Genomic DNA, 27,065 nt, shown 5'->3' with positions numbered 1-27,065 from the left:
TACCAACTCTGACCTTAGTGTATTTGACCCCAGCTCATTCAGAGCTATCTGCAACCCCGATCCGAGATGGTTGGGACCCGGGGTCAGGTTCAACCCCAGGACATCTGAATTCATCCTTGCCTCTTGGTGCTTCAGCCAAGGACAACTCCACACTGGTATTGGCTTCAGATCTGACTGGGTCTGGTGCTGTGGCAGGGGCCTCTCTTAGATCTGATGGTAGAGTAAGGTCCTTACCCAAGTCATCCAGCCTCAACGTCAGCATTCGAGGTCATAGAAAGTATTTTGTCCTACTCTGAGGCTAGTTCATCCCACCTGGTGTCTGATCCATTCTGGTCTTCTTATCTCCCTGGAACGTTTGTTTCGCATCACTTTGTTCGTGGACATCCTGCACCTCAGGGTCTCAATTAGCCCCAACCCGGGCTTCTTCAGTGCTTCCTAGTCTTCCCTCCTATGGAGGGACACAAGATGCAACAGCATAAAAGGAAGCACTTAGATTCCCCCAAGAGGTCTTTAGCAGGGGACTGTAGCTTTGATGAGAGGAGAAGGGTCCCCCAAATCTCCCCCATGATGACACATCTTTCTGTGACCTCCTTGAATTGATAAGATGGGAAGGGTTGTTGGACCAATGAAGCCTGTCCTCTGAGGAGCCAGTTTTCCTCCAGATCTTTTGTGTGAACCCATCCACATCTTGGATAGTATCTTCTCCTGATGTGCTCATCTACCTTATGTCCAAGGATGTAATAGAGATATCCCAGTGTGGTGGATCCAATTCTGCACAAGCCAGATAAAATCCTAGTTTAGGCTTTACTGGATCAAGGGGCCTACATTTGATGCCATTGTTGTTGCTGCAACTACCAAGAGAGAGCTCTCAGAAATCGTCTTGGTCCATCCTCCAAACAGAGAGTCGCAGCACTGGATAGATATGGGAAGCATGCATGTGCTTCAACCACATTCACCCTCCATGCTCTGAATTACATGAGACACCTGACTAGGCTTTAAAGGGATTTAATAAATGAAGTTTCTAAGTCGGTGACATCCCAAATAACATTAAGTCCTTGAAGACTCAGTTAACCACCATGTTGTCACTGTCAAACCTGCCTCTCATTTTCAACACAGAGGATAGTATGGCTCAGGCAGCAGGCACCAACTTTGCAGCTCTCTGACATGCCTAGATGCACCATTACAATTTTGTAGAGTGCTTCAAGGTGTCCTTCCTTTAAAGGGTCCACTTTATTTGGCCCTAATGGTAATGACACACTGACCAGGAGGGATCAGAGTGTAAAGATGTGCTCCATGGGAGTTCACTTTTTTACCCTTCAAAGGACTTTTCACACAACCGGGGAGAGAGATTGCTGTTCTTCTGAAAGTCTCAACAGGTTGTGCCAGATGCTTCAGTAGATAGTGTCCCCTGTGGCAGGAGGGCAACTTTAACAGATGCCACCCTAGAGGCAGGAGTGGTCTGCAGATTCAGGATTTTAGGTGACCTTTCCCCAGTAAGCCCTTGCAGTGCTCCTGAAGGTTTCCCTTGCTGCTGCACTCTGGAGGCTATTGGGGAGCACTTGACTGTCCATCCTCAAGCTTGAGCGGCCTTGATATCAGATGCATGGGTGTTGGGAGTCATTTCCAGAGGCTGCACATCTCCTTTCAATTTACCCTACCTTTAAGTTAAAGTTTCCCCTTGTGAGTGAAGCTGCTTACAAAACAAGTCATCCAGGAGGTCCCACCAGTCCAGAGAGGATCCAGGATCTTTTTAAATTTCCTTTTGGTTCCCAAGAAAAACAAAGACTTCAACCCTTTTTATACCTTAGCAAGTTAAATGTGTGTGAAACAGACCAAGTTCTGGATGAATGGTGCAGTCCGTTCGACCACTACTAAGGAAGCACTATTGGATGTGCTCAGTGGACCTCAAGAATGCTTGCAACCAGACAAGGTTAACAAGACTTTCCAGGAGGTTCTTGCACTTCAAGCTTGGGAGCTGTTCACTACAAATTTTGAGCATTGTCCTTTGGTCTCACTATAGCCCCCCAGTGTTCACCAAATGTATGGCAATGGTAGCAGTTTGTCTCAGGCTGCAAGAGATTCCAGGTCTTCCTGTACCTGGACAACTAACTCCTTATGATAACTTCAGTGGTATTGCTGGTACAGGCGAGAGAGAGCCCTTACTCCATCTCCTTCAGTATTACCGTGAATTTCAGCAAATTCATCCAGGAATCCATTCAAGTCCTGGAGTTTATAGGATGCATTCTGGACACAGCCAGTCAGATTGCCAAGCTTCCTCCTTCAAGATTGTTATCTGTACGTTTTCAGACCTGTCAGATTCTTCTGTTTAAGAAGCCACCATCTTCTTCAGTTTTATTCTTTCTGGCCTGATGACCAATCCAGTATCTCTATTTCCCATAGACAATTTTTGCATGAGGATTCTTTATTGGACTTTCCAGTAGTCTATGACAACTCACCCAATGAATTTACTCATATGTCTTACCGAAGTTTGTCATTGTCACATCTCATGGTGGCTGATGTCGAACCATGTCTCCTCAAGGCATCCATTTGTCCTTCCCCAGCCAAGGCCACTGTGATCCTGGACACTTCCCTTCTAGGACCGAGGGCATTATGAGGATAAGATTGTTCAAGAGGTTGGGTTCCACACTGGCTCATCTGCAGTTCATTGTTTTGATGAGAACGATCCTGACATTTTTGGCTTTTCAAGATTGCCTCCTCAAAGGTATGATTTATATCCAGATAGAGAACATGGTGGTGGTCTGGTACATCAGCAAACACAGAGGGAACCACTCCTGTCATCTGTGTTGAGACAATATGAGAGTGTGGCAACGTGCAGTGTCCTTGCAGCTCTTCTTTTATCAATGCACATCTTGGGGAAATCCAACATTGTAGTGGACAAACTCAGCAGGATCATGCCAATGGCTATCGAGTGGTCACTCAATCTGTCAATAGCTGTGCAGATTTTCAGCTGCTTGGATCAGCAGTGCTGTGATCTGTTTATGGCCCCTTACTACATGGAATGCAGCAGCTTCTTTACCCTCATCTCCCAAGGGACAGTCACAGGAGGGATGTTGTAGAAGCTTGACAGTGAAGACCCCAGACTGGAGTACCATAAAGCCATGCTGTGGGACCAAGAGCAATTCCACTGTCACTGCAGCTACCCCACAGCAACCAGGTATAAATACTGTAGTCACTGGGCCTGCATTTACAAAAATTGTTATAATCTGCAGTACAATGAAAGTTGTTGTTCCAGGGCACCACTCCACACTATTATATTCTTTACACCATAAGCACAATTTGCATATGCTCAAAGAAGAACTGAGATTTTTATGTTTATTGAAAGTTTTTGTGTAGTCTGGAGTTCACAAATTGGTGGATTTTTATTCCATGGGCACAGAAAGCCTACACCAAACACTCTGAGCTCTCAAACTTTACTTACTTTTTACCTTTTTTTCTCTTACTTGAGCACATCCATGAGCTCTGTAAAAATGAGCACTGTGGCTTGTTTTCCACTGTATGCTATTTCTCTGGATGCATGTATTGTTGAAAAATGGTAATCACCCAGTGTAGCTTTAAGTGACTACCTCCTCTGCATATAAGAAAAGTCTTTATTAAAAGGAAGAAGAATGGGGAGTGTTCACTTTAATCATGAATATGAGCCTCTTATAAGCAGTCATTGTAAGGCTTTCTTGTACGAGAGAATATTAGTCTTTCATATTATATGTCAGGAGATAGAGCACCATAAAAGTGGGCACACCCTCTCATATTACATTTTATAGACTGGAACAAGTTCTGTAATAAAGCTTTCATACATGACTCCAAAGAATATGAGACCCACTGATGCAGAAACAGGCTCTTATTTTACATGTGGTACAAAACAGACTAATAAAGTCCAGTGACAGCCTCGTAAATGCAAGCATTTTCAATGATCAAAGTGTAAATCACTCTGTTAGATGGACCTGATGAAGCTCAGGTGAAAGTGTTTTCCTAAATATAGTTCTATAGTTATAGCTCATAGTGTGTTGTCATGTTTTGTTTGTTAGAAGTTAAAAATAAAAAAAACTTTTATTTAAGAATGAGGTTCCACAGGATGCCGAGCTGGTAAACCCTCACGGGTCTTTCAGGAATATTCAAATAAGGGAAAAACCTCCAAGTTTGGGGATTGGCTCCTTGTTTTTCCATCTTCCAGATTTTCCTCCAGTCAGCTCCCATGGACCCTCCCACCGTTGTCTGTGACTGCCTTGAAATAAATGACCTGTTGAATGTAATGTATGAGAACAAGAACACTCTTCCATCTACTTGCTTAACTAAATAAACTACTAGGAAACTTCAACAAGATGTTTTTATTCTTCCCACATGGAAGGTATCTGCGAGAGAGAGTGTCCGAGATCTGCTAGATAAAGAGATTTTATCTGGACTTACTTTTTATACTCTGTTAACAGTTAAAGTAGTTGACTACCAAGCCTAAGAATGTTTGGATGAATGACATGGGAAAATGGCTGATTGGAGCAGTCAGTTTTCTCTAGTAGTAATCTTAAAGCTGTGGGAGTGCTTCCAAATATTCTGTAGTTACACATTACTCAGACAAAGAATATAATGTCCTCTGCCTGCTTGTTTCTTTCTTTCTGTAAAATGTGCAATAGTTATAGTCCATTGTCGTATGGTTTTATGTGGGCACTGGCCTCTTAACTGCTTAATCTAACTATATTTAGTGTAAATCCCCCCAAAACATTTCCAGGTATTACTTAGATATGTTTTGGATGCTGTAGCTTCAGATCTCTCAACTGTCTCCAGTTCTGGAGAAATGTTTCCATTTTTAGGCCTGATTTAGGAAGTCCATATTTTGGAGGTATGTCCCTATTTTCAGGCTTGATTTACCCCTTCAAACATTTCTGAATCCCCCTATTCACATGTGAGTTTTGAAGCTGTCTAGTACACAGAAAACCACACTACATTACCAACACACTAGTAACAGTAATTTAAAAAAAGAGGACATGCATTTCAACTCTGTTTTTCTGAAGCAAAAATAAATGACCTTGTGTGGTAGAATTTTTGGATGTCTATAGATTTATATCTCCTTGATGATGTGTTTATAGTTTTCCGTCATTTTAGTCACACACACTGTTTTTTAAATGTGTTTCTAAGTAGTATCCCACATACCTACTGGAAGCAGGCAGAATTATGTGCTGTTTGGTATTCAAATTATATATGAAATAGGTGTCTAGATTTTTAGTTGGATGTTTATATTTTTCAAGGGTGCTTGTTCCTATTTTCAATGTCTGCAGGTTGAGAGGTGTGTGTAAATTTCATGTCCTTCCTAATAAAAAAACACTGCAAAAAGTTGTATTTTATTCAAGCACAAAAGAATATCAACTTCAGTAAATGGGTTCTTGAAACATTAAAAAGAATGTTGTAGTTTTGTGAGGGTTATACATAATTTAATCACTGAGAGACATATTTCATGCAAGTTGGGTGTAGGGACTGTCTTTTGGGTTTCTCATTTCCTTTGAAAACTGCATTTTTGAAAAAAAAAAAATAATAATAATAATGTAAGCAGTGTAATAATGTTTCATGCAGTAGACAAAACTCACCCCTAGTACCCACCATATGCTCTTGTTATTGTTCGGCATGCACTTTTCTGTTCTTTTCATTGTTATCATTGCCTAGTAGATAAGTGTTTGACTGGGGGACTTGTGTAAACTACCAGCTGCCAGATATGTACTTGGGTCAAGTCGAATTTTGATAACCTTGTATGCAGCACATCTGCCTGCAGTTGTGATAACCACTGGTGATGCCTGAAACCACTTTTTGTGCTTGGCAGTTGCATAACCGATGTTACCCACAGTCACTACTATGTTCTGATAATTAGCAAAAAGCTTGATACTGTAGCACATTTCAGTCCTGTTCTCACCTGTACATGTTTGTAACCTCCATACCGTCACCCTTGAAAGGGCATTAGTGGAGATCAGAGTATGCTTTTCTGGGTTAATACTTACTTTATTAAGACTACAGATCACGATCTACAAACCAAAATCTAAGAAAAAAAATAATAGATTTTTTTTTGACTGAGGCCTCTATCAGCATGGTCTATTGCTAGCCAAAACTCTTCCTCGGTCTCTGCTCTCCTTGCCTGGTGCAGCCTGTCTATACTGGTGTTCCACCATATTGGCAGAATTGGAGGGGCGACATTAGCAGCAGTAGGGAAGCAGAGGAAAGATGAGAGTCTTGTGGTTGTAGTGTCATTCCTGCTGACAAGCATTTTTGGACTGACAATGCAGATCTCTGATGTACTGAGAATGCACTGTAAATGGGTATTTAATATTCCCATGAGGGAGCCCCTCCTGCCCACACACCTTTGTTACCTTCCTACACCCACCACTTTAGTTACAAGTCTGGGCTCATGATCAAAGCTTATGACCTAAGCATACCCTGTCTGTCCCTATTCCATTGCCCCACCCCAAAACAAAGAGGTGAGCAGGTATTGGCTCATTATTCCTCTTTTCCTCATTATCAGCCCCTCCTGTGCCAGTGCTGCTAATCAAATGCAGGTCTTCTGGGTCTCAGTCATGACTTCATCCTGCTGTACCATAGAGCTAATGGCTTCACGTTCAGCTATTCTTATTCACTAGCTGCTTAGGTAGGTATATCCTGTATCTAGTCAGTATGAGTTTTCTGTGCTTTAACCAAGATTCTTGTGTGGCAAGCAAGAACCATGATGAATCTCTTTTTGCACACTCCTCCTGGACCCATCTCATTCGCTCACTCAACTGAGTACAGTGAGATCATATTTTGGTTTTGGATACTCTTACCAGTCCCATCTCCTCTGCAGTGTACAGAGAGAGCACTTGGGAAGGGCATTCCTCTATAGTATCTTAATCTGCTCTGTTTCCTCCATCTCCAAAAAAACAAATTTTTTTTTGCACTTTAACTGCCTTTCTGTATTTGTTTTTTCCTACTTTATTACCTTATTTTGCTTTTGCCTCTTTTAAAAGTACTCAATTAAATTTATTCTGCTGCCTTTATTACTGCTTGTTAGTAGCCTGATTAAATTGTAACTGTTATTCTAAGGCCCTTGGTTTAAGCACTTGGGCTTCAAACCAGTTGTTTTACATTAGGAAGGTTTGTGGTCTGCACTGTTGTGGCAGGACAGGTAGCGTACATCCTTCTAAGTTGGGAACTGCTGATTGAAGGCTCAGTGTCTGTTATTCTAAAAGTGTATTAGTTCTAGGTTAAGGACTTGGGCTTCAGGCCAGTTATTTTACATTAAGAAGGTTTGTGGTCTGCGCTCTTGTGGGAGGAGAGGCTAGATTCTGCCCTTCTGAGCTGGGAATTTCTGGTTAAAGGCTTATTGCGCATGCTTACTTGAACTGTTTCTTTCTGAAATCGGTACGCCTTGTTTGCTGTAGCATAGATTAGATTCAGGTCAGCTGGATCTAGCTTTGTTTGTATAAATTATGCACTGACCCAAGCCGTCTTTTTTGGAGAAGGTTTCTCTGTACCCTAGTGGCAGGACTGTGCAGTTAGAACTTGTCTGGTTGAAGACTGCTGGAACAGAGCTCAGTTTTAAGTTTTTTAACTGGTCAATTGGGTAAAGTGTTGTTTTGATTGTATCTGCTCTATTTTCTGGGGGGGGGGGAATATATATATATATATATATATATATATATATATATATATATATACTTCTTTCTCACCTTTCTGAACTAGTATAGTTCAGGTTTCATAGTATTGCTGAATCCAGGGTTGTGTTACAAGTTTTTGTGTTGCCATACCTTACTTGGATAGAAGGAAGTTTCTCTGCTCATCTGTGAGAGAGGGGAGCTTTGGGCAGGCTATCTGTCCCTGGAGGAGTGGTTTCAGCCCAGAAGTTGGTAGTTTATTGGCCTTTTTGGGCTAATTTTGATTGTATCTGCTCTATTTTCTGAAAAAAATGATATACTTGTTTCCCACCTTTCTGAACTAGTATAGTCCATTTTTCAGGTTATTGCTGAATCCAGGGCTGTGTTACAAGTTTTTGTGTTGCCATTACCTTACTTGGACAGAAGGAAGTTTCTCTGTTCACCTGTGAGAGAGGGGAGCTTTGTGCAGCCTATCTGTCCCTGGAGGAGTGGTTTCAGCCCAGAAGTTAGTAGTGTATTGGCCATTTTGGGATAATTTCTATCTCTTTCACTTCCCTGCTATAAAAACCTCATTTGCACAGTTTTTACGCTTTTATTCCGCTCAGCAAGTGCCTTCCAGGTGTTCTGCAGAGTCTACAGCAGCAGAGAGACAAAAGAGTGACTTTGGAGTGATTAAGTATCAGTTTTCTGCTTTTCTTGCTGTCTTAACAAATTCTGCCTAAAACGCCAGTTTTTTTTTCTTAGTGAATCTGTGATTTAAAAAGTTTGTTATTGTATACAACTCCGCACAGCTCCTCGTGGTGTCCTGCAGAGAGATACAGGCAACTGGTGGGCTACACACTCAAGTGCGCTAGCTGAATTAAAGCATTTACTGTGTTTCTGTACATAATTTCTGCTACTTAAAAATAAATAAATAAATAAATATCCTTGTTTCCAGCCTTTACTGAACTAGAATAGTCCAGTCCTCAGGTATTGCTGATCTCTGGGCTGTGTCATAGTTCCTGTGTTGCCCATATCCTTATTTGGATAGGAGGAAGCTTCTTTGTTCACCAGTGAGAGTGGGGAACTCTGAGCAGCCTATCTGTCCCTTGAGGAGTGGTTCCAGCCCACTAACTTGTATCTTATTGGCCGTTTTGGGCCATTTCCTATCTCTTTCTAACCCCCTGCTTTAAAGCCAGCTTTAGCATGCTTTTGCGCTTGTAATTTAAAGTTTGTCCTGTTTGTTGCATTTACCTGTTGAGGCTACACACTCAAGTGCGCTAGCCTGTGTTACATATTTATTGCATTTTCCTGCTGTTTGTTGCAAAATAATAAGAAAAAAAAAATGATCCTCGTTTCCCATCTTTCCTGACCTAGAGTAGTCCAAATACAGGCTTTGCTGTATTCTGGACTTTTGGAAAGTTCCTGTGTTGCCCATTTCCTTTCTTGGATAAAGGGAGGCTTCTTTGTTCACCAGTGGCAGTGGGGAGCTTAGAGCAGCCTATCTATCCCTGGAGGAGTGTTCCCAACACAGGAATCTGGTAGTCTATTGGCTGTTTTGGACCAATTTCTAGCTCTTTCAAGTTCCCCCTATATAAAACCCGCTTTAGCGTGACTTTGTGCGATTTTGCGCCTAGCGCAGCATCGGGCAACGCCGCTTAATTGGGTTTAAACAATTCTCAGCTCCACAAAGTCTGCTCTTCACTTTTTCCCTTAGAACTGATCTAGTTCTCATAATAAACACCCTATTCCTACTCTAAAGCCTGGCACTTCCTCACTAAAGCAATTATATAAGTCAGCACTAAAAAATTAAAAGTACTACACCCTCACAAACTCCCCTTGAGTACCTTGTTCCCCATTGGCCCTTTTTTCAATTATAAAGGAATTCCCAATACTATACTAGCATGTCCAAAGGTCAGTTGTCAATCTCCTCTCCGGTCCAGCTGGTGAATCTGGGAATCTTGAGGCAATGTTACAACTGCCTCATGTACACAGACAACCCTCTCCTCCTCCCAACAAATTCCAACACATGTGAGAGATGCAACCATATAGCCAAACTGGAGGCTAAGCTCTCTCTCAACTCCTTACTGGCGTAACCAGTCAGGAGGAGAAGGAAACCACACTCACTACAATTCCAGTCTCACATAGACCTACCACGACAGCAAACCAAACACATAAACACACAAAAACATACTCAGAGGCTCTAAATAAAAATCTGCCTAAGCAACAGAGACCTCCAAAGCAGACACCCAAGCAACCGCTACCCCAAAACAAAACACGTGCAACACATAGCTCACAAACCAGTGTGCCGAACAGTCACAACCCTTAAGGCTAAACAGCACACCTGATACACTTGTAATAGGTGACTCTATCGTCAGGCACACTGACGTCCCGCTCACCAGGCTGAACAAGGAGAAGGTCACGGTGAGCTGCCTGTCGGACGCTAGGATCCGCCACATAACACAAGCACTCAGGTCACTCCAAGGCAATTACAAATATGACTCAATGCTGGTGTGAATGACCTGAGACGTACCTCCCTGGACTACATGAAAAGAGACATAGAGGAGCTCTCTAAGCATGTAGCCCAGGCCGGTATGACCCTGACCTTGAGTAGCATCTTACCCTCACCAAGAATGATGCCACAATATGAAGACAAGATAATGAATTTCAACAATTGGCTTAAGTATTGGTGTCATTCAAAGGGGATCCAATGCCTGTCAGCCTGGGATGACATGCTCGACAAGCCACGATGCTTCGCTAGGGACGGCTTGCACCTGTCACCCCTGGGCTTTCGGATATTGGCAAAGGCTCTTGCCACCCCCATAGTGCCTTTTTTAGGCAAGGCTCAAAAGTCAAACCCACCTCCATAGGTATCACAAGGGATAAGAAACTAAGAGTAATGCTACTCAATGCCAGAAGTCTAAACCTCAAGATGCACGCACTCAAAACTCTCCTTAGCATGGAGAACATCGATATCTGTGCAGTAACAGAAACCTGGTTCAAGGCTCCCGAGAGCACCCCAGCAATACCAGGTTATACCTCATACCATGTTTTTCGGCCCCAAAACTTGGACCGAACCACAAAAGGAGGGGGAGTATCAATATTCGTCAAAGATACCCACACCTCCACGTTGGTGGCACAGCACGAAGCATCAGAGACTATCCATGTGCAACTAACAGTGGGTAAAACTGCCTTCCAGTTTATAGCCTGCTACAGACCACCCTCCCAAACCCAGGAACCCCACTCGGCCTTCCTGAGAACACTGGAAAATATGAAGGTCTCTCCAAACACCATTATATTGGGCGACTTCAACTACCCAAACATAGACTGGGAGCATTACTCTAGCTCCAACACCCTAGCCCAAAGGTTCCTAGAATTTATAAACTCAAATGCTATGGAAAAGCTTGTTACCACTCCCACAAGAGGGGAAAACATACTGGACCTGATCATCACCAACATGGGGACTCTATGCTCCAGACCAGAAGTGTATCCCTCACTGGTAAAATCAGACCATAAACTAATCTCACTAGATATTCACATCCCGACCCCAGCCCCTGCCCAGAAAACCACAGTGAAAAACTTCTCTAAAGCAAATTTCACACTCCTCAAAACCGAGGTGGAATCCTTCAAATCCCCCGGGCATGTGGAAAATACGGCCCAGACCGCAGAATCCTTTATAAACGCATTCTGTGAACACCGTCAGGAATGCATGGATCATGCAATCCCAAACAAAACCAAGACCCAATCCTCCAAAGGCAGGCGTTCTTTCTGGTGGACCCCAGCGATAAACAAACTATACAATAGAATGAGGAAGCTACTACATGATAGAGCAAAATCCCAAAAAGGGAAGGCATCTCTGATCAGTATTAGCAAAAAACTACGGGCACTCATAAAATCGTCTAAGGCCAGCTTTGAGAGAAAAATTGCACAGGACACTAAGGATCATCACAAGGCTTTCTTTAGTTATGTTAGAAACCTGAGTGGGAATTCCCAGATATGCTCAGAATTAGTCCAAAATGACAAAAAATACACCGAACCCACAGACATTGCCAACATCCTAGCTGACAGGTTCAGCGCAAACTTCTTCCCCACCCTTCCCCACCAAAAGGGCAAATATCTATCCCAGCAGAGTGCTGCCCCCCTGACATCTCAGATGCTCAGGTAAGAGCTGCCCTCTCCAAAGCAAAAAACACAGCATCAATGGGACCAGACGGTGTCCCGGGCTGCGTCCTACATGAACTCCAAGAAGAACTAAACCTAAACATAAAACTACTGTTCAATCTCAGCCTTACTACAGGATATGTACCCAAAGAGTGGCGTACAGCAACAGTGGTCCCTCTCCACAAAGGTGGTGCCTCAACGGATCCTGGAAACTATCGCCCCATAAGCCTGACTAGCTTGGTCTGCAAAGCTATGGAAAGGATCATCATGGAACTCATAAATAAAGATATTGGGGACCTACAGACACTGGGTGCTACCCAGTTCGGCTTTGTTAAGGGCAGATCCTGCCTCTTAAACCTGGTCAATTTCTTTGAGTCACCAAGGCCATTGACAAGGGGAAGGTGGTCCACACAGCCTACCTGGACCTCGCAAAAGCCTTCGATACAATACCCTACTCGGGCATTATAGATAAGCTCACCAGCTTCAATATAAACCCCTATGTCACTGGATGGGTTGCAAACTGGCTCAAGGACAGAACCCACATGGTTAGAATTGCTGGAGCCGTGTCAGACTCCAAACCAGTTACAAGTGGCATCCCACAAGGCTCAGTCCTGGGAACTCTCTTGTTCGGTATATATTTCTCGGAGGTACAGGCCAACACGGAAGGACTGTGGCTGACCAAGTTCACAGATGACTGCAGACTGGGCGCCATAATCGACTCTCCAGCCAACACAAGCATCCTACAAAAGGGCCTCATAGAAACAGACAACTGGTGCCAGAACCAAGGCCTCAAGCTAAATGCCAAAAAGTGTATAGTCATCCCCTTTGGCAAAAATAAAGTGCCCACAAATTACCACATAGATGGTAATCCATTAAGTACGGAAGAAGTAATTATGGACCTGTGGACCCAAGTTGAATAGCAATCTCTCATTCGACAACCACGTGGCCAAAGTGGTTAGAAAATCATTTTATATAGCCCACCTAATCATGAAGGGATTCACATCTAGATCAGGGGAGGTCATCGTGCCTCTTTACTCATCCCTCATCCGGCCCATAATTGAGTACAATGCCCCTTTTGGGATGTACCTTACCAGACACCTGCAGCAACTGGAAAGACCCCAAAAGTACCTCACTAAGAGGATCAAAGGGCTAAAACAGATGCCATATGCTGCCCGGTTAAAGAAACTCCAGCTCTACTCAGTGGCATACCGCCTGCTCAGAGGCGATCTGTGCCTGATGTATAAAGCCATGTCCAACACTGAATTAATGAACATGCTGCACCTCAGAAAATCCAAATCCCATCGAGCTACGCGCTCGAGAGACTTGAACCTCAGCACTGAAATAAATAGGACATGCTGGAGGGACAGATTCATAAGCCAGAGGCTCCCTTCACTCTGGAATAAAATCCCAGTCCAGGTTAGGCAGAGTCCCTCATTGACTCTCTTCAAGAGGAATCTTGATGAGTGGATGGGAGATCGTAGATTTACTCCGGGTATCACTTCTGTGTCACTGTTAGACAAATGCACAGTATACTAACCTCGAAAAAGGGCATAGCAAAATTCATTTTAAAATGGGTGGCGAAAGCCAAACACACTCTGGCTAGGCTTGTAAATGCCCTAGGGCAGATAGCCTAGTATGAACCTATGAAAACTGTTTTGTGTGCGAGTATGTAATATATGTATAAACCTATCCATTTTTTGTGTGTGTATGTGTATATACACATATATATATATATATATATATATATATATATATATATATATGTATGTATATAAGAAACATTTATAAATATATATGTATGTATATATATAAATGTATATATGTATGTATATGTACGTATGTGTGTATATATATATATATATATATATATATATATATATATATATATATATACACACACACACACACACACACACAGATATATACATATAGATGTATATATGATTGTTATATATAAATATATAGTACCTCAGTTATGTTTATGGAGAAGAAGCAGTACAGCACTAATGTGAGTTTTATCTTTCAGGTTACCAACAGAGGAGAAGCCCATTTAGAGCTGAATGCTTTCAGAAGGAAACATGACTGTGCCTTGGTCATCTCAGGGGACTCTTTAGAGGTACACATATGGAAATACTTCAAAGGCTGCTTTCTTTTAATTGCTTTTGTGTGTGTGTGTGTGTGTGTGTGTGTATGTATGTCAGTGTTTGTGTATTTCAGTAAGTCATACTTGCTTCTGTAAAGGTAGATATTCAATAGCATGCATAATACTACAAGGATTGTAAAATGCTGTGTTCTTTCATGCAACATTCAGCAGTTCACTTTTTTTGTGAATATACAATTAAAATGTCTGAATGAAGTAATGGACTTCCTGAAATGGATCTGTCTTACCCCTTCCACAAACGCACTAACCAGCGACAGTATGTATACACCAATATACTGATCTTCCTTACATACAGCAAAATTGAAATATCTTGATCTGATGATGTCTCTTCCATCTGGCTTCAACCTTTGGGTTATCGGATCTGACTAATTTCTAAAGCCCTGCCATTGCAGAGTCTTCAACCGAAGAGTTCTGCCTACTTTACGCATAGTCCCCTACTCTCCCCTTCTCTCCTCAGATCAAGTTTACTCCTTACCACTCCCCCTTGGCAAAATATCACATTTGACTAACATACTAGCAAGAAGGCAATAGAAAACCCATGCAGGGCATCTCATAAACCTGCCAATCATGGAGCATTCATCTTACAACTTTGACAATTTGGAGGGGGGAAATGGAGGGAGGGATGGTAGAAGTGGACAGAAGAACACACAACTTTCGCATCCAGTGTTGTGCCCTCTGTATAGCTGCAACCTGTGGGACAGAGTCTCCAGCTAGGAATAACCCCAGCGAGGCCCTAGGAGAGGACATTCCACAAAATTGTAGAGCCAAATGAAGTTCTTGACTTACTGAATATCCAGTTTGTGACAGGAGACAAAGTTATGAGTGCTGGACCAGGTAGCTGCAGCACATATGTCATCATTGGAAGTCAAAAAGGCAGTAGAAGTAGCAAATGCTTGGCTTTATAGATGAGAACATTCCCTTCAAGGAATACACAAATGAGAAGCAGTGCTCTCTAAAGAGTCCGTAGTTTCCAGGATCTGTTGAAGGTCCTCCCTTATGAAGGTTGATGACCTTCGCAGTTGTCCATTCACATGGCACAAACCCAGTTTTAAGACTCCAGGAATCCTGGTAAGTCACAAGGCATCCCAGAATGTTATCAGGGCCCAGTAAGGCCATGTTCCTGGCTTGAGTGAATGCAACCAGTACATGCTCCCTAGTTAGAATTGGAAGGGTTATGTTTGAGGGTATATTTTGGGTGCTTGGTGGTGGTGGGGATGAGGGGTAAAGTTGGAACTGAATTTGTCTGCCAACAGGTTCCCAATATTGCCAGGTTCTGTGAACAGGGCACCAGTAACCATCAGTTCAGCACATTGTTGTATGCTGTCTTTGAGATTTCTGTGTTTTAACTGGGAAGCAATCTTAACCTCACAGTTGGCTCTATTTTGACCTAATTAACTCTGTTAATTGCCTATTTACATTGATGAGAGATTTTTTTTTTATGGGCATTACCCTTCCTGTTTTTGCCATATTTTTTTTCCTTTTTGTTGTATATCCGGTTTAATTTATGGTGCCACCAAGGTGGTTTGTTTTTAGGCTGGTCCTGGGCTTACTTCTGGTAGTTACAGCAGCCTCTATGCAAACAGTGACATGATTGTGCTGCACAGTTGCTGTGTTCTTGGGGTTTGGAGAGCACTGACATTTGACAAGCCATCACTTAATAACAGGTTATTTGCTTTGGAATAGTTCCTAACAGTCACTGGTTCTAATGGGATTGAAGAGTTGATTTTGCTTTTGAAGGAGACAGCTTTATGGTTGGGCCTTACCAGGGAGAATGAGACATTGGGGGGGGGGGTGCAGCATTCTCCCATATTTATGAGAGCGAGGTCCAGTATGTTGGAGTCTCTGGTGGGTATATTCACAGATTGGTAAAGGGCGTGTGTGTTTATGAAGTCCAGGAATCTCTGTGCATGTAAATTTCAGGCCGCAGAGGATTCACAGCCTATACAGCAGTAAAGTGTCTCATGAGTAGGGTATTAGTTGGATTGAAAAAAGTTGTCTCCAGTAGGTTCAGGAATGCATTGTGAGCCTCTTGGGACATGGAGGGTGACCTATAGCTGGCTAGGATGTGGGACGGTATATTGTCTATGCTCATCTGCTTGTGGAGGAGCTCCAGCATACCTTACTGTTTGACTACACTGGAGATGTGCTTGGTATTGATATATATTGAGAAACCTCCACTTTTATCCATTGGCTTACAGTTACTAGTCTAAAAGTGTGGAAGGCACTGAAACATTGCACTGCCAGGGTACTCTTTGCTGCTTTAAACCATGTCTCAGTAACTGCATAAATATCTATATTTTCAAGTGTGAGGAGGGCTTTGATGGAGTGTAGTTCAGACTCCTAGCACTGACTAGTAGCACCTTGAGGTTCAATTGAGTTGATTTTTCTATGCCAGTTGGTTTGTCATTTTGGCTTTGTCTAAAAAAGGCACTATGGGGGTAGCTAAAGTTTTTAACCAGTATTCAAAATCTTAGAGGAGAAAGGTCCAGACCATTCTTGGCAAAGCAACGTGCTCTTTTCACCATGTCCACCCAAGTTAGCAAACACTGGATCCCCTTAGAATGAGACCAAAAAGACAGCCAGTTATTGAGATCAATTATTTTTTGTTTATATTGTGGCATTATCCTTGGTGATGGTAATATGCTGCTCAGTACTAGGCTCATACCAGCCTATGACACACAGTCTGAAAGCTCCATAATGTCTCTCTTCATATAGTTCAGGAAGGTACATCACAGGTCATTTACGCCTTATATGGACTATGATGGAATCACAGCAGTACCTGTGATGTAATGACTTGAGTGCATGCATGATTTCATGGATCCTGGTTCCAGGTAAGCAACTAACAGTTATCTTTTCCTTGTTTAGCCTTTTTAGAGGGGCATCAGTATATCTTACAATGGAGTCCCCTATGATGAGAGTTCTGGGAAGTATGTTTGCTTGCTTTAGGGACTTAGTGTTTGGGTCTCCCCAAACTAACATTATGCATGGTATTAGGTATTGTTTTACTAAGTGCCTTTGGGCTTGCTGAAGCATAGCTTGATAATGAGTGGTCTAGGTGTTCTGTGTTGTTTAGAAGATTGATTTTAAGTGCCTCAGGATACGTTAGGTGATGTATGTGTTGTGTGCTATGTGAAGTGGGTGTTGTGTGCATGCTTTCAAGAACCTGATACGTGGTTGTATGTGAAAGTGTAGCCTTGAGTGTCATTGTATAAGTGTACCTCTTGTATACTGTGTCTGCTTCTTTAAGTATTAAATGCTCGTCAGTAAACATGAGACAATTGTTACATTGTCTCAAGATATCCATATCCACCAAGGTGGCTACAGAGAAATTAAGGAATTGCATATCCATAATGTCAAGTCCTTCGATGTGTGAGCTACAAGGGGTGGTGTATTGGGGTTAGAAGGCTGTTAAGGGTGCTTTGTTAGTGCAGACAAATAATGGTGCTTTATTGGGGCAGATTATGCTTAACAGTACTAAATTCTACTAACGTTAATGTTTCTACATGTACCACTTAAACAGAAATACTTATGAGCTCAGAGGACTCAAGCCTCCCAACTCCACCCCTTACACAGCATTAGTCCAGAAGTGTGTACTGTAGATCTTAGTGTGAAACAAAACAAATGACAAGCTTGCTGTATTTCTGTATTGTAGTCATTTGACAAGTTTGCAGTGGGCCATTTTGTCAGGAATGACTACTGGCAGGGACTGATCTTCCTAATCGAAAATGATATTCAATAGCTACAGTTCAACAGATATTAGATTGTTGAGTGGTAAGATAATATGGTCTATTTCCACAAGAACTGTTTATAATCCAAGGGGATTTAAACAGATTAAGGTACAGTATTAGCGAGACTACAGTGGCCACCTCGTTCCACCATTTGGTTCTTTCACCCCCCACCCCACAGCATCATCTCTCTGTCCTTAAACAGTGACTTGTACACAGCACTTAATCTGTTACTTCACTATTTTGTTCCTTTTTTTCTTGGTCCCCTTTTACATTTTTACCCATTTCTCTTTCCATCTCCATCTAAAAATGGTCTGAGCAAAGTACTGTATTTTGTATATATGTGTGAGCCTTTCTCAAGCAAGTAAACATACAAAATTACACTCATGCCATGCATGACAGTGAAAAATCATCTCATACAGTGTCATACTGGATGGTATGCCTGCTCAGGTTCACAGTCATTAGAAGCAGAGGCCAGTGTGCCCTCAGTGAAATTCAAAGAGGAATCTGACCTGTGGGGCTTTAGACTTTGTATAGTCTTCCTCTTGTGCTGAATCTTTCAGTAACTGTTTTGGCCATTACCGCAATGAGCCAAATGAAGGCCTTGGACTTGTCATCCTACTTCAGATTAAGGGGCTTAAGTGTTGGCAATGGTAACAGCCATTGAATTTGTGTTTCTGGCCTGTGCAGACTAGGCAGCACCTGTGCTGGTCCTGACATGGCTCTGAAGACCATAGTTATGTTTTGAAGGGACTCTGCTTCTTAGGTACTGAATGAAGGGGTAGGAGGGATGTCATACTGTGTCAGAAACTGGAAAGAAATGGAGACAAGAAATGTAGACATCCCACAGTTCTAATAATAGAAATCAGTGCATTGGTCAAATGGGTATAGCCTACTAACATGAGGACTGTGATATTTTTAAAACAGGTATGTAAGGTGGCAGTGGAATTATGCACTACTGCAGTGGACCCCTCAGAATATGGCCATCTACTGCTAAAGTGCCATATTTTTCACTGTTTAAGTACTGCTTCAGTTTTGAGTTTATATTTGTTTGAGTCATTGTGTCCCTTTTCACCTGGACCCAATAATTTGAGCCTGGTCCTGAAAATGGATTCAAAACTACATCATTTATAATCACTCAAGGTTGTACACCCTCACTGTTGGTTACATTAACTATGGGTGTGACTGTGCAGAGGGCAAAGTACATTGCACTTGAGGGATGGGTTAGCCCCCCCAATACAAAAAATGTTGACAGTTATGAGCCCATCCTTTAGATGGGGTATGAATTATCAGGCCTCACTGAAAGGACACATGATTAAATGCTACAACCCAACTACCTAGTCTGTGCTGTGCTATTTTTGTAACTAAATTTATTAAAATATCCAATTAGTGCACTTTGTTCACCTCTGTATTCCAAACCATATCCCAGAATGAACTGACAGTTTTCATTACAGAAATGCAGAGTGTGACAGTAAGTAGTGGTGCTTAGTCCATTTGGTCTATTCACGTCTTTGCTCATGTGTTTGGCTGCCAAGCCTGATCAATCAATAGTGTTACCACCTTCTAGCCCTCCTTGTAAAACAGTACGTCTAGACTTTTATCAGGTGCAGGAAAAGCTATAAAGTATCATACAAATACAGCATCACAGACTAATGCGGCAATCTAGAGTTTAGGTAAGAAAAACATTAACATTTCAAGCAGCAGTTGTATGCAGGCTGATGGCAGTTTTACTCACGAGGAAACACAGATCCTATGAAATGGAGTAAGCTATTGAAGTCCATGAAGAATTCAGCACTTGACTGAGGAGATGACGTTTCATCAAAGAAAATGAAAGTTATGTACTTACTACAATGATAAATATGTGTTTTCTTCTTCCATCTGATTCAACCTGTGAGTTATTGGATCCAAGGCATGCAGCAACTGGAACACCACAGAGGCTCCTTACAAAAAGAAAACAAAGAAATTCGACCAACACAAAGTATATAATGAGTAGAAGTAGACTTGGCTTTGCCTTTAATGTTAATGGCTTTTATTGGTCCCATTGTTTGATTGGTTATTTGTTTGATGATTTTATTACTTAAACTGATCTACTTGTAAATTAAAACATCTCTGAAAAAGCCTAGTGTAAGCCTGGTGAAAGCTCTTAATTGTTTTAGTTTTGTATATATGTAAATAAAACAGTCGTGGCTTTTATTTGTTGTGGTATTTTTTATTTTTACAAAAAGAATACAGGGAGTAAACACCATTTCCTCCACTGTTCGCCTCAAAACCCTGTCTCTCTACTCGGTATCATGCAGACTTCTGAGAGGTGATCTTTGCCTGGCATGCAAGGCATCCCTGGACCCCTGTTTTGATGAACCTTTTGCACATCTGCAAAACAAACAGCGTCAGAACTACTAGGTTAAAAAACCTAAATTTTGCCTACAACATAAATAGAACATGTTGGAGAGACAAATATGTTTCTCAGATAATTCCCATTCTCTGGAACAGGCTCCTCATCCATGTGAAGCAGAGCTCCTCCCGATCCCTATTTAAGCACAACTTGGACCAATAAATAGGTAAACAGAAATTCACCACTGGTCTAGTTCTGATGGACAGAGACAGTCAGTAAAACACCCCTTATATAAATCAAATTTATGGGTCACATTTGAATTTTACGTCTAGGTTTTTAGGGACCATTTTGATCGTTAGCCTACTGTGCACCTATGAGAGGGTGGATTGAGGAGGAAACAGTTTTCCACTTAAAAGCTTAAACAGTACACATTTTCACACTAATGCAGTAGGGGCTTATACAAGTAAATTGCCCTAGAGTTGTGTGTATACATGTCTGTTTTACTGATAATGAGCTTATTTATTTTATTTGAGAGCACTTGATCACAAGTGACCAATTTCAATCTCCGCCCAGGGATGGTAAACAGTAGTGCAGTTACACAGCAAGTACATTTAGATAGTTGTATTAATAAGAAGCAGAATACATCTCACCTCACTATGTGCAGAATGTCTGCATTTCTCTGTTTGAGCAGTACTTTTTAGAAGCAAAGCTTTTAAGCTTTTTGTACATATTGTGTCCAGCAGTGTGCAGATAAATGCTAAGCATTACACCAGGTGGCCCAAGATTGCTGACTTCTATAAAAAATGCCACAGCAGCATCTCTGCCCACTTTATAGCTGTCCTGACCTCTTACCTGGCTCATCGTGCAGCTGGTATTTTCTTTTTGGAAATTTATTTTGTAAGTCAGAAGCATCACAGTGCAGTTATTAGCGAGAGCAAGTCTGAAGGGCTTAGCTGTCCTTTCCTTTTATTTAAAGTGGCCTCCAGACCAGTCTGAAGTGAGAACAGGCTGCCACATTCTTGGTTAGTACCACTGGGTCTGAACTTGAACCAGGAGATTGACTCCTTTCACTGTCCATTAAGTGCTGAACTTGAGTCAGGCCCAGGTTTCCACTTGCCTCAGTTTTGGACTTTCAGCCCTGTTTGTTTCAATGCTGCAGTTAATAACCTTTAAAGAAATTGTTAACAGATTACAAGTGGTCACTGGATAGCATTAGTTAGCCTTTCAGGTCTGTGATGCCGTGTTTGGTCTAGAGTTTGTATTGTTAAACACCGTGTCAGAAGTCTGCTGATTATGCAATGCCTGTTTTACCTTCCCTTTCTGGTACCACTGAGGGTCACAGTAAATTATTAAATGGTATGGTGCACAGTTTGCTTCCCCAGCAGAATTGTCCATAATTTCAGAATCTAAAGAGACGTAACCTTTTTGGTGAAGGTTGATCGTCTTCCCCCACTGTCTCACATGAGACTTAGGATGTCAGCCATGTACAACTGTCCCTTGATCATTCCCTAAAAGGTGACACTGCTAATTTCATCAACCAGAATTTTTTCAACATTTGGAACTTGGGCTGAAGACTTGGCAGCACACGGCTAAAGGCTCTTGATGTGCCAGAATGCTAAATTTAACTTCAGTTTCATATTTTTTAGGACAACAACTTAAGATGGATGTTTTTAATGTCACAGCTTTTGTTAATACTGAATGAAAAGCATCACAAAGAAGAGATATAGATCATGTTGTTCAGTTTAAAACTCGTACAGGGTTGCAAATGCATGGAATGCTGAAGGACTAGAATGTATAGTACTAGTTAGATATATCATAACAACTATCCAATCGACTTGAAACCTAAACCATTGTTTGCAGTCGTGACAAATGTAAATCTAGATTTATTTTGCAATTAATAATTATTACATCTAAACAGTGTTTTTCATCACAAGGATAAAATGAAAAAACATTTTCTGTAAACGCACTCGGTGTGCTAACACTTTGAAATAACATTGATTTTAAGCCTCAGAATGGATTTATCCCCAGTGTCATTAAGCAGTCTACTAGGCCTCACACACGACAGAGGAGTAAGGCATCTCATATACTGTCAACAAAATCTTGAACACGCCTAGGCATGATGATCTCCTATAAGTTCTAAGCATGTCACCTTTCCTCTTATTTGTTGCTGTTTTAACAGAATGAATCTCTTTCATTGCATTAACAAACGTACTACCCATGGGGTAGGGATCCAGATTTCCACTTTCGGACATACCTCTCAAGTGTACCTCATTACAAGAATGTTCCTCATTTGGACTCTTAAAAAGTTCATGTTCCTCAAAGTTCCACATTGAAAGAGTCTGTCACATATTCAGTTTTGGGCATTTTTGTAACTGATGTCCATGGTAAATACAACAAAATCATATTAAGTCATGAAACAACTTTTCTGTAAGTAAAAATAACACATTTTAACCATCCTGTGAGCTTCCTAGTTGAAGTTGTTAGCGGTTAGCAAGTGTTCCACATTTTGCCCATTTGTTCCACGTTATAAGAGATAATGTTCCTCATTTTGGAGTTGGAAGGTTGAGAGCTTGGCTATCAAGATCGGTAATGTCAGCAGGTTCTATGGTGTCTCAGTCTGTCTTAAGTGAAAAAATAAATAAATAACAGCATCAGGGTAAGTACTACCATGTCCAGCCAATGTTTACTACATTGCTAGTCAGAAAATGTAATATGTACTTAAAGCCTCATCAGCACACCTCTGACAGCAAGGACCTGCTCTCATCTATAATCTAGATAATCTTGGTAGATTAAAAATATTAATGTGAATGCAACATTTTCTGGTTTATTAGCATACTTTGGAAGCATCTATAAGGTAATCCACAACTCTTTTGGTTGTGTGATCTACAGATCCATACTACAACCTTTCCTGACTGAGTCAGTTCATTTCTGCTTTGGGATCTTTATTCATTGACTGTGTTTCTTATAAGATAATAGTGCATTGTCCCCATGAGCCTACATCAGAAAGCAGATTTACTAAGGGCTATTCTCAAGTGTCAGCGATACCTAACTTTGTAATAAGTAGACTTGTGAGAACTATATTTCTCCGTTTCCCATTAAGATACAATATAATTGATATTAAAAAAATCTTTTTCATACAGATGAAACAGCTCAGATGCTCACACAGATTATATGTAATAAAAAGTTAAGAAGGGAAGTGAGAGAAGACCTGCAAGGTGCCCCTACCTGCAGCAAACCGGCAGTAAAATATGGCCTCAGCCTCTTATGCAGAATGAATTTTTTTAAGGTGTCTTGGCCCACATCAGAGAGTATGGTATTTTCACCCATGACAATTATGACTGTCTGAAGACCGGTAAAATTCTCCTGTGAAGAATAAACAGCTTGAGTGCCGCTGTTTTATCTTAGTTGAACATCCTGCCATAAAGTTTCTACAACAAGGTTCAGGATACCTCCAGGATAGTCTCCCGCTCTCCAAGTCACACACACGCACACACACACACACACACACACACACACACACACACACACACACACACACACACACACACACACACACATGTATAGACACACACACATGCTGCAGCTTAGATTGCCACAACATCATACCAGCCAATCTAAAGGTTAAAGTAATATTAAGACAGTGAGAGGAATCTCAGTGTTCCTCGTTTAAAAAGCATAAATAGAAACAACCCCACATCATTTTTCTTTTATTCCATGACCCTTAACAACAGACTGGGACAGTATAAATTCATAGCTTCCAAAAATATTGTAGCCAAAGGTAATCTACTAAGCAGATGCAATTCAGAACCAAATGTCTCTTTAAAAAACTAATCAAGGTTATCAAGTCCTGTGGAAGGATGTGACCTTACTTCATTTTATTCCTGCTGCTTAAGCAGTCTTTTTCCTTTGAGGTATTCTTCATTTGAATAATGAATATGGTTCCCATTGCCTTCCTGCTAGACCATTCTCCCACAGAGATAAGATCAGTTCCACTCCAGTCATTGCATATTCTTGATTTCTCAGCCTGATATGATATCAATTCCACTCCATTCTAAGCCCCTCTCACTTCATTTGGAGATTCTTAAAGATTATTATTACCTGCTGAGAACTGAATAAAGCAGCTGAATTCAACAACCTGAAATGAAAGCCCTTTGACCTTTAGGAATGCCCTTACCATGTACACTGTTTTGCATCTGATGGAGGACATTTGTCCTCGTCTTCATTTTGGAGAAGTCCTGCTCACAATAAACGCTTGAGACTTCCACTTTCAGTATTTCACAAGTCCTCTGTGCACACGACGGAATGTTTTTGTCATAGCACAGGAAGAACAAATGCATCAAGGTGGGGCTTTGCTGCTTGTAGGGGTCCGGTGTTAGGCTAAAGACTGCACCAATTCTATCTGTAATGCCTGTTCATTGCTGTAAGCCTGTTTTCAAATACGTATACATACATACATATATATATATATATATATATATATATATATATATATATATATATATATATATATGTAAAGAGAGAGATAAAATTAGGCAATCCACCTGTTCAGACTTTTCTGAGATTCTGTATTCCTCTCTGTGCTCAAGATGGAGAAGCTCCTCTTGGAGGATGCCAGTTCTGGTTTTGCATCTATATGGATTTTCTTTTCTCCTAGCATATATCTCAGAATGTGCTTGACCACTCTTTCCTTAGGTAACATTTCATGGATTACAGACAAGTTGCCCTTTTCTCTGTGTTGTAGAGGGATGATGCCCTGACTATGACCCAGGCAGTTTGAGTTTGACTAGTAGCTCAGGTGCTGGAATAGCCAGACAGGGGATTATGGAAGTGAGCAGCTTAGAAAGGTCCTCTCATCCTGGCTGGTAGGGGAATGGTGGTCCCATTTGGCAAAAATTGCTCCTAGACAACTGTGGCTTCAGGACTGTGGATGTGAGTTTTGTAGTACCACTTTGGTGCTGTAGTCTTTTTACGCATGTTGTATATGTGTGGAAGCAAACACACGTCAGGGAGGGCATCGGATATCCCCACGATGATGCAGGCTTTCAAATCAACCACCCAACAATAAAACCTGTGATCGCTGCTTGTGGGGAGGACTGATGGTCATCAGGCAATGGGGAAGAGGTAAGATATTAAAATTGCTGCATGCGGGGAGGACTGATGGCCATCAGGCAATGGGGAAGAGGTAAGATATTAAAATTGCTGCATGCGGGGAGGACTGATGGCCATCAGGCAATGGGGAAGAGGCAAGATATTAAAATCGCTGCATGCAGAGAGGACTGATTGTCATCAGGCAATGTGGAAGAAGTAAGGTATCAAAAAAAAAAAAAAAGGATCATGGTCAAGTTTAAAATGTATTCTTAGAAAACATTGTATATTAGACTTTTACTGGACTGTGTCTAGCTGTTGTGGTATGCTTTCATTCGAGTCATTATGTCATAAACCAACAAGTGTGTAATTTTATATTCTGGTACTTTTGGTGTGTACATGTTTGTGGGTTTTAAGATCTAATTTCAACCAGGGTTCAAAACTAGAAAGATTTAAGGAGTTTACTCCACTAAACTTTGACAAAGAGATGTTATGCATTGCCCATGGGAGTCTTTCATTTAACCTGAGATTCTTTTTTTAGAACAGTAAATCTAGAGGGCTAAGGATGAGTGTTTCCATGTGTTAAAGCCAAAGTAGAGGACCCACCCAAATATCAACTTAGAGTTTACAGGGTGAGCCTGTGTGTCAGAAGAGAGTAACCAATAGTTTGCTAAACTATGCCAATCAGGTGAGTGGTACCAAGTGGGGTAGTGACCATGCAGAGCAGAATGTTGATATAACTTTGAGTAGTTGCACTGTCCCTGATGATTTTGTGGCATCAACCTTCATACTGAATCTTCTGTCAGTCTGTATGTCACTTATGTGCTCTGTTTACTGTTTGCAGGTATGTCTGAAGTTTTACGAGTATGAGTTTATGGAGCTGGCCTGTCAATGCCCTGCAGTTGTGTGCTGTCGGTGTGCACCAACACAGAAAGCCCAGATTGTACGATTACTGCAAGAGCGGACTGGAAAGCTAACATGTGCAGTAGGTAAGCAAGCAGAAAAGCACATCTGATACTATTGAAAATGACATTGTCGCAGTTTGAAATTTTAGTGATCGACAGTCACTTGGGGCTATGTTTCGATTTTGGTTTGCAGTTCTGAGGAACATATTTGGTGTCCCACTGATGCAGCATTTGGATTTCTTTCTACAGTGGTATTACCTAAGATTCAAGAATGGACTTGGGTTCCCAGAATGCCACCGCAGAGGGATGATCAGGTATCTTGACATCATTCCTTCCATGAGAATGTAGCAACACGGTGAAGATTTCTTGATTCTGGCAGTATTCCTTCTTTGAGGAAGGACAGGAGGAAGGGTGAGATTATGGGCCTCTGACCATATTCCTTCCCCAGGCATGGACAAAAAGGAAGGGCAAGAGCCCGGACAGTATTCCTAACCTGGGGAGGAATGAGGCATTGTAATGCACATCTGATTCCTAGAACAAGCTTCATCCCCAGTTTGAAAACTGCAGGCTTTCGAGATGCAGGTGGATGCTGTAATGTCTCTCCACATACCTGATTAACAGAATGTCATGCATGTGCCTTCTCTCTAATACTGTAAGGAATGGCTTGGTGTCATGATATGTTACCTGAATTATGTAAAGCAACAACCATCAATGAAGAAAAGGAGCATGGTGTCGTCAGCTTGGGAGTGCACTGATATGTTAATTCATGACTGGTTACTTGTCCATCCTAAGCAGTCTTTTACAGATGGATGTCAGTGCTACTTGTGCCTTAGTAGTAAACGGGGGTCATACCACACCCTAGTCGGGCAAGCTAATCTACAGACGTGCTGTACTTACAAAAAATTACTAAAATTGTTGACAGAACTGGACATTTTATTGAATGGATTTAACATTTGGTGACCAGGATTAGTGCATTGAACTGAAGAGGGACTTAGTGTTCAGACTGTCCAGCGGAGTGCAGAAGACAGCTGAACAGGTTCAGAGAATAAAACAGATCTGCTGGCAGTCATCTTTACAAGAGTGTAGAAAGTGTACATC

General features: G+C 41.5%; 1 protein-coding gene across 1 annotated transcript in view; it reads left to right on the top strand.

Annotated features, from left to right (window-relative positions):
* The window catches only part of ATP9A (ATPase phospholipid transporting 9A (putative)), a 2,147,009-nt gene that overhangs the window by 1,582,394 nt on the left and 537,550 nt on the right, over positions 1–27,065 (top strand). The window contains exons 20-21 of the mRNA XM_044090027.1: positions 13,786–13,875; positions 25,907–26,051. Of these exons, the coding sequence (XP_043945962.1) occupies positions 13,786–13,875; positions 25,907–26,051 (235 nt within the window). The remainder of the gene's footprint in view (positions 1–13,785; positions 13,876–25,906; positions 26,052–27,065) is intronic.

This window comes from Protopterus annectens, chromosome 12.part0 (assembly GCF_019279795.1).
Source record: "Protopterus annectens isolate FY-2018-M chromosome 12.part0, PAN1.0, whole genome shotgun sequence".
NCBI lineage: Eukaryota > Metazoa > Chordata > Ceratodontiformes > Protopteridae > Protopterus > Protopterus annectens.
The sequence above is the reverse complement of the archived record's forward strand: the minus strand, read 5'-3'. Positions and strand labels throughout refer to the sequence as shown.